Source organism: Anopheles aquasalis, chromosome 2, assembly GCF_943734665.1.
Source record: "Anopheles aquasalis chromosome 2, idAnoAquaMG_Q_19, whole genome shotgun sequence".
Lineage (NCBI taxonomy): Eukaryota > Metazoa > Arthropoda > Insecta > Diptera > Culicidae > Anopheles > Anopheles aquasalis.
In genome coordinates this window covers 68,728,067-68,743,146 of record NC_064877.1, presented here as the reverse complement: position 1 = coordinate 68,743,146, position 15,080 = coordinate 68,728,067, and the positions used below count along the sequence as shown (strand labels likewise).

Genomic DNA, 15,080 nt, shown 5'->3' with positions numbered 1-15,080 from the left:
ATTTCATCCGCGAGTAGAGGAAGCACAGCAATCGTCGTCGTCGTCGTCGTCGTCGTCGTACACACGGAACCGATACTACCTCCTCCATAATACCCGCGGTGGGCTTCACCAGAGCCCCCTTATCTCCCCCTTTTCGATACGCTCCATGGCTGCGAGGAATTCAGAAGGCACAGTGCGGAGTGTATGCAGTGGATTCTCCTCCGGTTCTACACACTTCGACGGCGTCAGCGTCGTCGTTCTACTTCCTCAAGCATGACGAACGATCGATCGTCGTATCCTTTCGCGTTCCCTGCGCACTGCGTAACGTCTTCGATTGTTTCCGGCAATCGCCAACCATTGCGACGACGGAGGCGACGATGGAGACGACGCAGGTTAACGCGCCGCGCACTATCATACGGTGTGTGGTGGAGTTGAAACAACGATCAAGTGTTCACGAACGGTGCCGATCACAAGGAGGAGAAGGAGGATCGATCGTAAGAATGGCGATCCCGTGTCTAGTGTGGTATCATTCTACTACTACCTAGTGTGGCCAGTTCGTTGTCGGTTCTCTGTGTGCACGTTACGCCATCCGTGTGTAGAGACATTTCAGAGACACAGAGCGAGTGGTGATCCTGCGATCGATCGGAACAACAGTCGAAATAGTAGCAAAAACGTATCGCCAAATAGCGCATTCTGTGTTGTTGGTTGCCCTCCATCACCACAAATGACCATCCTTGAGCTTAAGAACGGCTTAAGATAAGATGCGTCCATGTGCGTTTGGTTGTGGGTGCGTGCGGCGGTAGTGAGCTTTTGTTTGGTTCTTCTCCGGTTTGTTTTGAGTAAACAAATCCGTATACCACATCCTCTCGACCTTACGACCGGGTGGCAGCAGTTCCTTGAGTTCCGAGTCGAGTGTGTGCTGTGCATCTTCTCGTGCGTGACGTAGACGTGCGCGCGCGCGCCCGCCCGCCCGCCGCTCTACCTACAACGAGACGACGAGGTTCTGTCGAGATCGAGCCTACGCGGACCTTCCCTAGAATCTGATGCTCCCGATCCGGATCAGTTTACTGTCGGATGCATTACGGTTTGCATGCAGCAGCAGCAGCAGCTAACTCTACCGCGGAATATCGCGACGACGTGTTTGTTGTTGTGATCGCAACTGATCTAGTTTGAGATACTTTGTAACCAAGAAAAAGAGAGAGAGTGAGAGAGAATAGTGAACAATACAGCAGCAGTGCAGTGGTTCCGTATTGTTAAATTAAAAAACCACCGTTTCAACGACATACGCACATCGTGGTGGGCACCGGTAAATCGGCAAAATGTTCGGAAGTCACCTATCGATCGGGGCGTACTATCGGAGTAGCTCCAACTTTTACATTCTGCGTCGAAACTCCATGATACCGAGATGGTGAGTAGCTGGTGGTGCAGGTTTCTTGAAGGAGGGGGAGACGATGGGGATAAAGTTTTCTATCGATCGGCAGCAGCGGCCCAAAAGGTCCTGGTGCCGGCGACAAGGAATTCGTAATGTGCGTTAGCCTTCCAGGGGAAGAGAGAGGGGAAGGTGTGAAGGAGGGGAAGGAGTTGGCGAAACAGGATAAGTTATATCCGCAGGCCGGCGACGAAGGCGATGTGTTTTCTGTTTGAACTGGCCTTCGAAATGTTATTATTAGAAACGCTAAACTACTACACCACACCTCGTCCGCTAATACGTGGTGCTGGACAATCGAATGTTGTGGGGACGTTTGTGTGTCTGTCTGTATGTGTGCCCGTGTCGACATGGACATCAACGGGCGCGGTCTCGGGGTGCCAAAAAGCACAAAAAAAAAAGAGGAGAAGAAATGGGGAGGAAAATCTTCATGGTCATATCCCGCACAGATCATAAGGACGAGGCAAGAATGGAATTGTAAACGAACGCGCACCGGGGTCGCTCGTTAGCCGGCAAACCCGATTTAACAATAACTTACTGCGGCCTACCACCGCCTGGTCTACAAGCTGGGCGGTGGGGGGGGGAGCGAATGGAATGTTTGTTTGGGTAGGAAAAATGCAACGGAACGGCGGAAGGTCGAGACGCCGGAGTCCCATGGGCGATGGGCATCGGCATCCGATTCGGGATGGACATCTTCGTCGTCCCGTTGCGGGGTTGTGGCAGTTCCTGTTTACATGATCGCATTTGGATGTGTGTTTTTTTTTGGGGCGCAAATGCATCATCTTCATCTCGCTTTCTCGGTGGCGCATATCACGGGTCAAGGTGTATCATCAATCGAGGCAAAGGGAAACCTCCGATGCCGGGTCCAATATGAAGGGGATTATCATTCTGTTATCTAGTTTTTCGGGGTGAATTAAGGTTTAAATATTGTTTATGAATGTGTAATCCAACATATTCAAGGTAAAATGTTTGGTATTTCGGTTTTATAAAACAAGAATCAGGAGTTGGTGCTGTGTTGGCTGCTCATGTTCGTCTTTGAATCCACGGCCTGTGACCGAGCAATAGATGGCGCTGCTAAAGACGGAATTGCGCTAGTGTCTGCTAGGTGGCGCTAGTAGTTAAATTAAAAACAAAAAATATTCACGAAATACAACGCCTTTATTGTTCCTTTTAAAGAGTTTAAGGGTTTTAAAAAGAATAGAAGAGACTGAGATATTAAAAATTAGAGATTCTCACGGATTATTTTGGATGTTTTATATGTTCTGGTTTGTGTTTTGTTGGATCCTATTGCACACATTCCAAGAACGCACGAAATGAATGATCATTGCTGTCTCAGAACAGTCCTAAGATCGTGTGTGATCGGTCTTCATTGTCCTCCAATTCCGTCTTCCAGCAATTCTGGAATCAATGTCTTGTTTGGACTGACGAAAACAACGATTTTACGTGTCTGATCGTCGTCTGCCATTGAGATCGTCCTGCAACGCAAATGGCCCTGCTTTTCGTCAGCATCTCTGTTGTCCATCCACAAATACGGGGCAAAATAGCGGCTCTAGAGAATGTCCGTCTCGAGTGTGGATAAATGGATTTCTTCATTTTTGGACACAGTCCAAATCTCAGATGCGTACTTACCGATGCTACCGATGCTGGAATGGTTCTATATAGCTTCCAGCTGCATGCTTCTCGATAGAACCCGATTTGAAAAGACAAATCAGCTTACATTTTGTGGATTAATCAAATGACAGTATGAAAACATTTTATTTTCCCTTCCTTTACCATATTACCAATCACGCAATAGTTTAGATATTAAGAACCATTCCAAATTATTCAGAAGTGCCTAAAGAATGGTTCTTTCATTAAATTATAATAACGGTAGTAACAAGATGATCGATATTGTAAAAAACTCGCTACCAAATCGTTGCTTCTCCGTTTCAAGAAAAACAAGTCAGTGACAACAGATCCTGCTAACCCAGCCCAGCCTCGGGGCTAGTGTCAATTCCATGCTGCTCAATCCCAACAATGCCAGTCCCTCATCATCAGCACGCCGGCAGGCACCTAGCACCTCCCTGGGGCTAGGTTTAGTGCGGGGCCAAATGAAGAGCCCATGATGAAATACGGCGTAAACCGCTACTAAGTGGTGGTCAACCGGTATGCACTAACTCATTAATACCCTTGAGTGAATTGAATCATCGAGCTTGCTCCTCTTCCTCGCGTGTGCGCTCTCTCTCTCTCTCTCTCTCTCTCGCTCTCTCTGTCTCTCTGGCAAGACGAGTCCTCCTCGCGATACGGTAAAGATGATTGCAGTATTTACTTTACGCGCAATACCACCCTCCGCCCGTTCTCTTCCGCTTCTCCTGTGGCCTTCTCCCTTGTGCTGGTCAACTTCAGGCCGCTTACCGGCCCCGGATGATGAGCCGCCGTTTTGACGTAGTTACGCCCGTTCCGCGCTCGTTTATCTCTGGCGCGATCGCGACTAATCCCACCACCATTCTCGTTCTTTGTCGAAAGCACAAAATCGGAGCGCGAGACGAATGAAAAGCATCAGCAAACCCTTTTTTCGGTTTCCTTGTCCGGTAGGCCACCGGCGCTAGTCTCTAAGCCCCTCGCCATGATCATTTATCAACGGAGATCACGCACGCCGTGGTGGTGAAGATCGCTGTGTTAGTAGAAGAATTGATCAGCATCAGCATCGAGTGATCAACGAGAGAGAGAGAGAGAGAGAAAGAACGGGTGCTTCCGCGTGCTAAGCTAACTACTCATCATGCTTTCGTTGTTGTTGACATGATCAGCTGATTTGCGATCGATCGAGATCGATCGAGAAACGTTCGCCTTATCGCTTGTTGTTGGATGGCACGAAATGAACCAAATCGTCGTTTGGGGAAAAAAAAACTGGATGCCAGAGTGACCGATTGCCGATTGTTGCACTCTCTCTCCTTCTCTTCCTCTGGCTGCTTTTCAAGGTCGCGAAACCACGAGACCGAAACACCCACCGCCCCCGCCTAACCCCTGATCTTGCGCCGATCCTCTACTACTGCTACTGCTACGATCCCTTACTCTTGCTGCGACTACACGAAAGGTCTGACATTTGATTTGCTGGATGGATTACTGTGGAGGAGAGAGAGAGAGAAATGCTGATACGTTATCTGGCCGCAAACCAACCAAGCAACCCACCATTCTACCATGGAGAGTAGTGCATCCTTCCTTCCACTAACCGTTACCGGGCGCAATTCCCACCGTCTGTCCATTCCGCGTCCATCGGCCGATCGCGAGAGTACCGCGGGCCTGTCACTCGTGCCCGCGTTGTGGTGGAATGTTTTTGCTCATTCCGCGACCACCGCCCACCACCACCCATATTCCGATCGGTTGTTGTAGTGTCGTCGTTGTAGGCAGCCCTTTTCCCGTCTGTGTACCTCTTGATTTGATGCGACGCGGGTTTGTTTATACTTTGCTCTTCGCCTCCTCCGCTCACCGTACGGCAATAGTCGTCGTGTGCAGCATCGGCCACTTGAGTAGCAGCGGGAGTACGCGCTTACCAAAGGGACCACGGTGGAGATAGTACATTGTGTGATCTGCTCCGTGATCGACGACGACGACGACGGAGCGCCGCGTACTCTGCTTGCACCGGCACCGGCACCGCACTCGTTCATTTCCAAGTAGTGCGGCAAGAAGCGTCATCGTCAGCGTGACAGCGAGCGTGTAGTGTGTGCACCGGTCTCTCGCTGGCGCGCGGGCACCGATCAATGCAGCGTGGTTTTCATTCAAACAATTCCCGGACACCGTCGCGATCGCGCCGCGTGTCTCTCGTGTGGGTTTCGAGTGGGGGACGCGTGGATCACGTCGGACCGACAGTTGGTTTTTGCATATTCTCAACAATCCGGGAGGTTTCTCCCGGTGCAAAAGATCGCGGATGTGAGTTAATGTCTGTGCGACTGTATGTGATCCTGTTTTTGTTCCGACTGTTCGATCTGTTTCAAATGTGTGGTACCGTTCGCTGATCGGTGATCGGTCCGATCGGCGATTTATCTCTTATTTTGCCAACGCCAACGAGATCCCATTGTAGGATAGAGGAACTTGCAGTGACTCGAACAAGAAGTCATTAGTAGATCTCGTACAAGGTCGCGTCCGTGCGGTGTGCAGTGGGTGATAAACACGTGGGAGAAGTGCATTACGCTTTGCTGGTGGTGGTGTTTGTGGTGTTATTTCTTGTCCGCCGCTTGATGCTACTTGATCGGCGCCACCATCGTACACGTGCACCTGGCAGTAGTGGAGCCACCAGCAGCAGCAACATGTCGAATCCACCGGCACGCAGGATCACCATCGGTGGTGTACCGTCGAAGATCATCAGCATCCCGAGGCGCATCTCGCTCAGGTAATGGCGCCTCTCCAGACATCCAGGCGATCTTTGGCGTCGCTAAAGGTGCTCGCTAGAAGAGGTGGCCTTCCACTAAGTCAGCAAAATTTCTGTCTCATGGTTGGTTGGGGAATTAGCAGCTGGATTAGTCATCGGCGCTCCATGGGGATGTTGTGTTAATGAGACAGAGGAACGGAATTCGGGGCGTACCGTGTCTCGGTGTGTGCTTTTCTTGTATTGCTGGTTTTATGCATATGAGTCAATGCCCTTGCAGTAATTCCTGTTAAGCATCACGGTGTTCACGGCTTCTTCGACTACTCATCGATCGTTTATAGCCGCGGAGTGAGTTTCCTTTTCTAAGGGAAATCCCTCTAGGTGTACAACGTTGGGTTTCGTCTTCAAAGAGAAAACCATTCTTTCTCCATTCCCACCATACAGTGATCAAGTGTGGCTATCAGTGAATGGGAATGTTTAACATCCTTTGATACCAAAGTTCCACAACCACCGCACAGGTCCACGGAAGACTCAATTTAATTCAATCATCATCTTCTACTTCCACCTCGCACCGCACCAATTTGAATGCATCTCGAGAAGGGAAGAGGATAATATTGGACCTCTTAATCGCAGAGGATGGGAGCAGATCCGGTGTCACCATTAGTAACCCCGTGGATCCGATGGACAAACGGAGCAGAACGCGAAGCTCTGGCACCAGAAGGACATGGTAGTAGCAGGGTAGACCAGACAGACGAGTTGGTGGTGGTGGTGGTGGCCACGGCTGATTGATGCTGTGACGTGTGTCCTCCTCATCTCTGACCCAACTACCGCGCTAGGCGCAGGATGATAACGCGCACGAGAGTCGGGCTAAAAATAGTGCCGATAATCCGTGTACTGTTGGTGGTGGTGGTGGTGCAAGATCACGACCACGACCGCGCGCGCTTATTGCACTAATAAGCTAACAAGCTCGACACGATGATCACTCTTTCCGGCCACCAGCCGCCGCTCGCACTGCCGCCTGTTTGCGGCGCGCTTGTTTTGGTTTGAACAAAATATAAATTACCTACTCCTCTTCCTCCACAATTGCCTCCTGCGGGGGGTTCGGTTGTTGACAGGCGCGTACCACCCCAGGCCAGCACAATCCAGTGCTCTCTGGGTGATAGTTCATCATCATCAGCATCATTATCATCGTCATCCTTCTCAACGCGATCAGCCTTTCACACTGCGCTCAACGGCCGGTGTGACGTTCGATGATTTCGATGATGATGATGCTGATGATGATTTGCGATGTTGAGGGGGCGCAGCGTCCACTGAGAGTCCGTTCTATTCTGCTCGCGGGTTATACGCGATGACTATGCTTTGTGTCGCTCAACACAACCACAACCGCCCATCGCCACGATAGTATGGCGCATCTTCTCACCGGGTCCACCCCCGGTTTCTGTCGTGTTGGGGGAGATTTTTGTGTTGGTGACATAGCATCAACAGCCGTTTGGCACTGCGTGACCTGCGCGCGAGGAACGAGAATTAGTCCACCCTTCCTCAGAAGAAGAAGAAGAGTACAGATGGGATGAATGAATGGTATGATGAGGAGGTGGTGGAGGTTAGATCGCCAAAACGGTCAACTGCGCAAAGCGTGCGCTCGCTCCTCGTGACCATCATCTCAACGGTGGTCACAGCATCCGCCGCGGCTAATGTCGCTGTTAGTAGCAAGCACGCGAAGCATACTCCCGGGGCACACACGGAGTGCGATCAAGAGCACAAACAGGTCGTGTCCCTTCTCTGTTTGCCGTAGTCGTTGTCGTTGTCGTCGTTGCTGTTTGTTTTGGTTCGGTTTTCATTTGTTTTCCAATTCCTTCGCGAGTGCTGCAAAAATGGAATAACACTTGACGTTGTGGACGAGGGTGGTGGTGGTGCGCGGCGGTGCCTTGTGACAATACGCAAATCGCACTAAAAGTATTGACGCGCCAGCGCGGGTGCGCGTGTGCTTTTGATACGAAACGGCTGACTGCCGCCTGCGCCTCTCTGGTTGCGCGGGAATGGAGTAGTAGATCGCGTGTTTTGATTGATGCGCTCCACCGGCAGTGGTGATAGTGGTGGTGGTGTCGAAGTGTCGTGATCGTACTCCTCGATGATCAGTCAGCACAGTGGTAGTTAACGAGAAGTCCTTTTTGCTGCGCCCCTTTTTGTTCGCCTCTGAATGATTCTGATGATAATTTGCGTGGTTTACGTAACCGCGCGTACCGGGACGTAGTGACGAGTGGCGCGTGACCCGATCTACACCTGCCTGCATCCTACAGCATCGCGTGTAGCCATATTATGAATGCTGAAAGTGTGCTTGCTTAGCAGTAGCAGGGGTGTGTCTTTTTGGTGTGCGATCGCCTGTTTGGCATCCTCCCGGTGGTGGCCACAAGCGAGCGATGGCACACGTTTGGAGCAAGACAAACAGGGCGGCCAAGGAGAAGAGCAGCAACACAACCGAAGGAGGAGGAAACACTAGCACTAGCAGCAACAACAGCAGCGGTGCCAGTGTCAGTGCCAGTGGTCCTGGTGGATCAAAACAACCTAACTTGGTGTTTGGGTGAGCCAGTTGTTGGTTGTGTGATATCCGAGCGGTCACCATTACACCATCATCACCATCATCATCAGGAGGTTCCTTGTTGTAGTTGGCTTGGGTTTGCATGCACACAACGCATCGCGATCCCGTCTCTCTCTCGGATGCATGTGACTAGATGCAACCCCCTGCTAATGATTGTAGCATGTTAATTTAAGAGCTTCTGTGCCACAACAAAGCACATTCTTCGCCTTCGTCTGTTACAAGCATTGCGTCCTACCAAAAACCAATCTTGCCAATTGTACAGCGAGTTGTTCCTTGAATGTTTTTTTTGCGGACAAAAGGGCTGCTACATTGTTGGTGCCCCTAAATATTTATGTAATTATGAAGAATCTACTCAGTCGCTTCAGTCAACGGGAGACTAACAATCCAACAACCCATAAAGGCCGGAATACACGAAGCGTAAACTCTCGTATAAACTCAGAATGTAATGCCAAAAAGTTTACATTTGCCGTTTACACGATGTAAAAGAGATTATAGGTCCACGGAGCATAAATCCTAGCGTAAACGCTGTTTGCAAGCGATTTGCCCCACTACATTTCCTGTTCGTGGTTTGCATTAATAGTGAGTGTTCATTACTAGCGTTTTTAATCTTTTTCTTTGGAAAAAAGATTCTATTTTTCTCACAAAAGTCGATTAAAGTTCAGTGTAATTCGGATTACGCGTCTCAACCCGGTCATGTAAACATGTTCAAGTGTAAATTAATTTTATATTTACGATTGAGTTTACGCTTCATGTATCGCCGGCTTAATAGACCATAGGTCATGGTGTAAAATTGAAGGAATATAAAAGAATCTTAGTTTGATGTTTGATGGGTTGTTCGTGGCCCTCTTTTAGGAACTAATCGATATGATAATACTTTTAAAAACCTTCACCAAGCAGTTCGTTGTACCTTTCTTATTAGTTTGTTGAAGTTATTTGATGTTTTATATTGTTTTACTTTAATATTTTGAGCCTCTTTTTGTTTTTCCGTGAGCCGCGGCAGCAGCGCCCTCAAGCGGTGAACGCGAGTAACTACCCATTTGCTTTTTACCGCCAGATGGCGCTAGTGTAAAATCTACTCGAACCGATCTCTCGCTCTCCCACGAGAGAGGGAGGGAGAGAAAACAGGTTTACCTTTCTCGATCAGGAAAGCGTTGAAACCCTGTTTTGGGGAAAATTTTGGAAAAAATCCAAAGAAAAGAAATCATAATCAATCATCATCATTATTGCAACAACTTTGTACGTTGTTTTTTTTTTAATAAACAGAGTTAATGCTCATCTTAAGAACTATTGGAATAGTAAGTAGTCAATACGCTAAACCTAACCCATCAGAACTGATCAGAAATGATCAGTTGCCAAAGGATGTGCTGCAATCATACCTAAAGATACAAGGCAGAAACTCCTCCTGAAAGCGAGTCTTTCTTTTCTCGCGGAAGTTGGCAAAATACGCGAGATCGTATATGGTTCATCAATATTTTCGTCTTCTGCCTCAATTCGCACATTCAATCCGCGTCACCACAACAACAGTTCGGGGTGGGACACTCGATAAACATCCAATCACCAACAATGACCGATTTCGAAGACATGCAAATGAAGATGGTGTGTCGCCAAAGCGGTATCGTCATGGGTTCGTTCGACTCAATCGATGCGTACTCAGAGTGGTCAACCGAGATCATGCGTACCCCCCCCCCCCCCCCCCCCCCCCCGGCCACACGTCATATAACAACAACAGTGGCGTGTTTCGCCGTCAAGATCCGCCCCATGATGTCACCTTCGTCGGTGCCATGCCATGAGATCATGCTCCGAACTCTGAATTCGGTGCGCTCGGAGCGACGCGGCGTGCTTTAAAGCGCGCTAACAAGGAACTGGCGGTGCTGCGGTGGGTTCTGTTTATTTGGCTGCGCGAATGTTCTCGAAGCACACGGAATGGAAGGATAAATAAAGCGATCGGACCGATATGCCGCTCTGTTACGCACCGTTGTTTACGATCACCGATCATTGCTTCTGCAATCCTTCACGTCCATGTCCGCATCGATCGCACTCGTTGAGAGACTCGTTGTGGTCCTTGCGAATTACCCGTCTGCATTGAAAAGGGATAACAACACGAGGCCAAAGTGTGTCATTCGCAGCCACTCAGCCTCTCAGCATTCAACCTTAGACCAAGCACAACTGCAAGAGACTGTTGCTTACGGTTGCTAGCGCACCGTTTCTCAATATCGCTAAAAGCAGCAGCAAACGTTTAGCAAAGTTGCTCTGTTCAGCAAGAACGAACCTCACCGCTCTCTCCGCCACACCGTTACTTACCTACACGGGGGACCAATCGGTCCCCAAGGCCTCTAAACCGAACTGCCACTACTGCACCTATCCCTGCCGCGCACCGGTAGCCGCTCGTTAAAACTAATTGTAGCAATGAATTTAATGTTTTCTGGTAGTACGCGCTACGCGGCAATGTTGCATGTCACCGGAGGAACGGCGGGGGAGGGAAACCAGCTAAAACAGCTAAAACACGACGTAAAAAAAAAAAACCGGCCAGCAGCACACGCCACACCACCACGTGTGCAGCGTGAAACTGTGATTAACTGTTGGGTGGCCGCATAAGAGGCCCCATTAGCCACCGATCGTGTGACCACAGGGCGGGGGGGTGTGTTGAGGATGGAGTACTGTGGAGCTGGTGTTTGGATGAGTCGCGTGCACGCTCGCAAGGACCCCGGAGCGCGATTCGGATTATATGTCGGAGCCACGGATGTGTCGTCGCATGTCGTCGATCCTGGCACTCTCTCTCTCTCTCTCTCGCTCTCACGACAGCCGCCACAGTTCGGCATCGCGCATCGATCCATTTTTAGGACAATGGCAATGGAATAGGAGAAGCGCTAGGAGGAGGTCGTTTCGGTAACCTCGTTCTGTCGTGTCAATTCGGTTCGGGCGGGTGTTGGTTGGTTTGTTGGTGACGCGTTGGTTTTAAAGGAATGTTTGCCATCACCATTATTAGCACCATTATCAATAGCGCGAGCGCGCTTATCATCAAGGTCATCATCATCATCATCGTCATGAACACGCACACTTACACAGAAACACAGTCGCGCGATCACGCGATCACAGGACCTCTGCAAGGAGCTGCAGCAGCATTACACAGCGTCCGTCCGTCCGTCCGTCCTTCCGTTCTGCTTCGATTAATGCCAAGTGTTTGTCCTTCATAATTCAGCGTCACAGAAAGAGAAAGAGGAGAGAGAGAGAGACACACCGAAAGGACATTAGAATGTTGGTTTATGTTTCTCGTACACGTCGCTTTGGAAGAGACACTAAAAAAGGGACTCTAGATGGCCTTGTGAGGTCTGGCTTTGGAATAGATAACGCTAACCAGGAGGTGCTGCCTTCATAACGCTTGGTTGTTGTGTTGTCGCTCCTCCTATCCGCTGTGCGTCGAATGTCGATCGTCATCGATCAATTCTCCATTTGCATACAACATAATCCCCAAAGGAACAACAAAGGAACAACACGTTCGTTTGCTGCGCGCAACAACTACGCATCCCGCGAATGCCCTAATCCTCCGAATGCGACGTCTGCGCTGCGCTTGTTGCCATGCTTGCATGCTTCTCTGGGAATGTGATTGTTTGCATCAGAGAGACCAAACCGTGTGGACAGTGCCACGGTGCCTAATCCTTCCAATTTCCAATTCAATCTCCCCCCCCCCCTCGAATAATCTTCCCTTCTTTTCCCTTTGCCCACTATTCCCAACCCCCCCTTGGAAAAAGCCTTGGGCGCTTTGTGTTTGTTGTGGCTCTCGATCGCTCTATGCAAAGAAGCAAAATGGGGGCGCGTCCGTTCAAAAACCGTGTTCTATTCGATTCGAATTTCGATTTGTTTTCGTTGTTCGCCTCTAGCGCTGTGTTGCAGCAGCCAAACCAGCAGCAGCAGCAGCAGCAGCAGCAACAGCAACCACACCCCCCACAACAGCCACAACAACAACAACAGTCTCTGCAATCGCAACCACAACAGCAGAACGTTGCCAGCAATTCAGCAGCAGCAGCAGCAGCAGCAGCCCTGTTGCAGCCACCACACGCCGATGGCACACACCACCAACCACAGCAACAACAACACCAATACCCTCCTATTCCGATTGCACACGAAAGCTTCGCAAACAATGCTTCCATGCCCCTCGATCGGAGTAGATCCCCGCTAACGGTATCGCACGGAGGAGGAGGAGGAGGAGGAGGTGGGCCGCTTGCCGCAGGATGGCACCAGCCGCTTCCCTTGTATCCCTCGGCGCACCATCCCGCTGGTGGTGGTGGTGAACAGCCGGCCGAGCGGTTCTCCAAAGCGTACTCACTGCCCCCGTCGATGAGTGCGTCGGCAAAGGAATCGCTTCGCAAGGATCTGATCGATCATCAGCATCATCTGCAGCAGCAGCAAACTTCGCATTCGTTCCAACCCACAGCACGTGCTTTCAATGTTGTTGTTAGTAGTAGTAGTAGTAGTAGTAATAGTAATAGCACCAACAACAACAACAACAACAACAACATCTACACCAACATTGCGCTCGGCAAGAGCATCCAAAATCTAATGAAACCCACACCGACGTTGGCGACGGCAGTGACGAATCGATTGGCGGCCGGTGGTTCGTTGCACCGTTCGTTCGGTGCCCTCGGACCATGCCGGGAGTTACCGGAACATGGGCCAGAGGTCGTCGGCCCGTCCAATACCGGTGCCGGATACTGCCGGACCGCGTCCAGCTTGCTAGGGAACTTCACCGGCAGTAACAGCGTGAGCGGCTGTACCGTGACCCATCCGCACCGGTGTGTGCAGGATCTGATCAACGAGGAGCTGGGTGGTGGCGGTGGTCGCTCAACGATCGGTGCGATCGGTGGTGGTGGGGGGTACCACAAGCTGAGTAAGGCGGGCAGCATGATCAATATGAGCATCGAGTCCGATCTGTACGGCGGCGGTGGCGGAGGATCGCAGTCCCATCCGGCATCGGGCCGCTCGAGTCCAGCCTTCCCGTACACCGGGACACCGGTCGGTAGTCCACCGCGGTTGGCCGCCGGTCACTATCATCTTCTGCTCGGACCGACGTCGTCGTCGTCGTACGGTGGCAGTCCGGCCGGTGGCAGTGCCCGTGTCAGTAGAGCACCTTCACCTTCCTTTTCCCAGCACCAACAGCACTCGCAGCACTCGCCGCAGCAGCAGCAGCAGCAGCAGCACCAACATCCTGGTAGCGGTGGTGATCATGCAAGGTTTGGAAGGGGAGAAGTGTGGTGGAGTCTCGGGGCGGGGGAAGTCTTGGGTTTTCTTTGTGGTCAAACAGAGGATCTCGTTCACGTTCACGCATCGCACGCCATCATGGCACCGCTGCCGCAGCAGTTCCTCTTCATTCTTCATTCAAGATCAGCAGATCTTTTAAGAATATTATCATAGATCACAGAGAAGATTGTTCGTTTGCGAGTTTAGGTGGCAGCCGCGATGATCGAGAACGTGGTGGGGTTGAACCGAACCCATCCCCCCCCCCCACCCAGTATCGAAGAGGTGTCATGATCATTAGCAGCATGATCTTTGTTTTAATCGTGTGACTCCTCGGTAATGTTATAGGCTTCCTCCTTACCTTAATGCTGTCAATGTGCCATATATGAGCGCGTGTGTGTTTATTGTGTGGTTCCGCAAACTACTAACACACATCATCTATCTCGCTACGATCGTCGCACCTTGGAGTGCATTCAGGTGCCTTCCTTTCCGCTGACTCTGTGACGCATAAAAGCGCGATTGTTCTTATTCACAGAGCACAGAACGCCGTTGTTTGGTTTTATGTGTGGCCATTTTTGAAAGACATTTTCTTCTGCTGTAACATCAACGATCGTTTCTTTTGTGGATAATGCCAACCTTTTTAATGCAGAGAGCACCCTTTTCTGATTCTTAAACCCAGGAGATCCTGTCGATCGGTTATTAATTTTTGCTTTTTTCTTCTTTTTTCTCTTTTTCTTTTTCTCTGCTCTTCTCTCATTGCAGGTTAGTATGTCGTTCCGTTTTGAAATGTCTCGCTACGATGTCTCGAAGGGTAACACTAGGATCACACGTATGTATGTAGAGGGTAGAGCTCCATAACAGGTTATAAAAGTAAGGCTTATTACCGAATACGAGAATACGCTGGCCCTTGGCAATGCTGTCATCGTCATGGAGGACGTCTCGGAAGAGAGGACCCCCGCGCTGTTACTGAGGCCATTGCTTTGGTTCGTAACTCGGTATTCCCGCTCTTAGTTTGGAAAATGGAATTAAAAAAAAAAATAATAAGGTCACCCCCCCCGTCCCGGTCAGGTGATCAGCATCAGGTTGATGTTTCAAAAATAAAAATGTCACTTCCATTCAGTCCCCTTACGCCATCACCACGGATGGGGAGGGATGGTACGTTTTGTCACCGTGTGAGGTGTTTGCGGTTTTTTTTTAATGCAATTAGCACTAATCTAATTATCAGTCGCAACCGACCAGACCATGACTCTGTTCGATGATATGGGGCAATGGCTTTTCGCATGCCTTTTTTTTTTAAGGCCTTCACCGACCGCGGCAGACAGTTTGTCGCCGCCGTGGCGAACGATAGCATTGATGATGATGATGATTTTCGATTTAGTCGGTAGATTAGCGAATTCACACTGGCAAATCGGCGGTCTGATAGATCTTTTCGACACCTGCTAGGGTGCTAATGGAACATGTGGGGGGTGAAAGTTGCCAAATTTGGAACCTTGCCAGAAGCGGTA

General features: G+C 50.2%; 1 protein-coding gene across 2 annotated transcripts in view; it reads left to right on the top strand.

Annotated features, from left to right (window-relative positions):
* The window catches only part of LOC126572746 (protein bunched, class 2/F/G isoform), a 47,990-nt gene that overhangs the window by 6,620 nt on the left and 26,290 nt on the right, over nt 1–15,080 (top strand). For both annotated transcript variants that reach the window (XM_050232336.1, XM_050232335.1), the window contains exon 3: nt 12,222–13,571. In XM_050232336.1, coding sequence (XP_050088293.1) covers nt 12,222–13,571 — 1,350 coding nt within the window. The remainder of the gene's footprint in view (nt 1–12,221; nt 13,572–15,080) is intronic.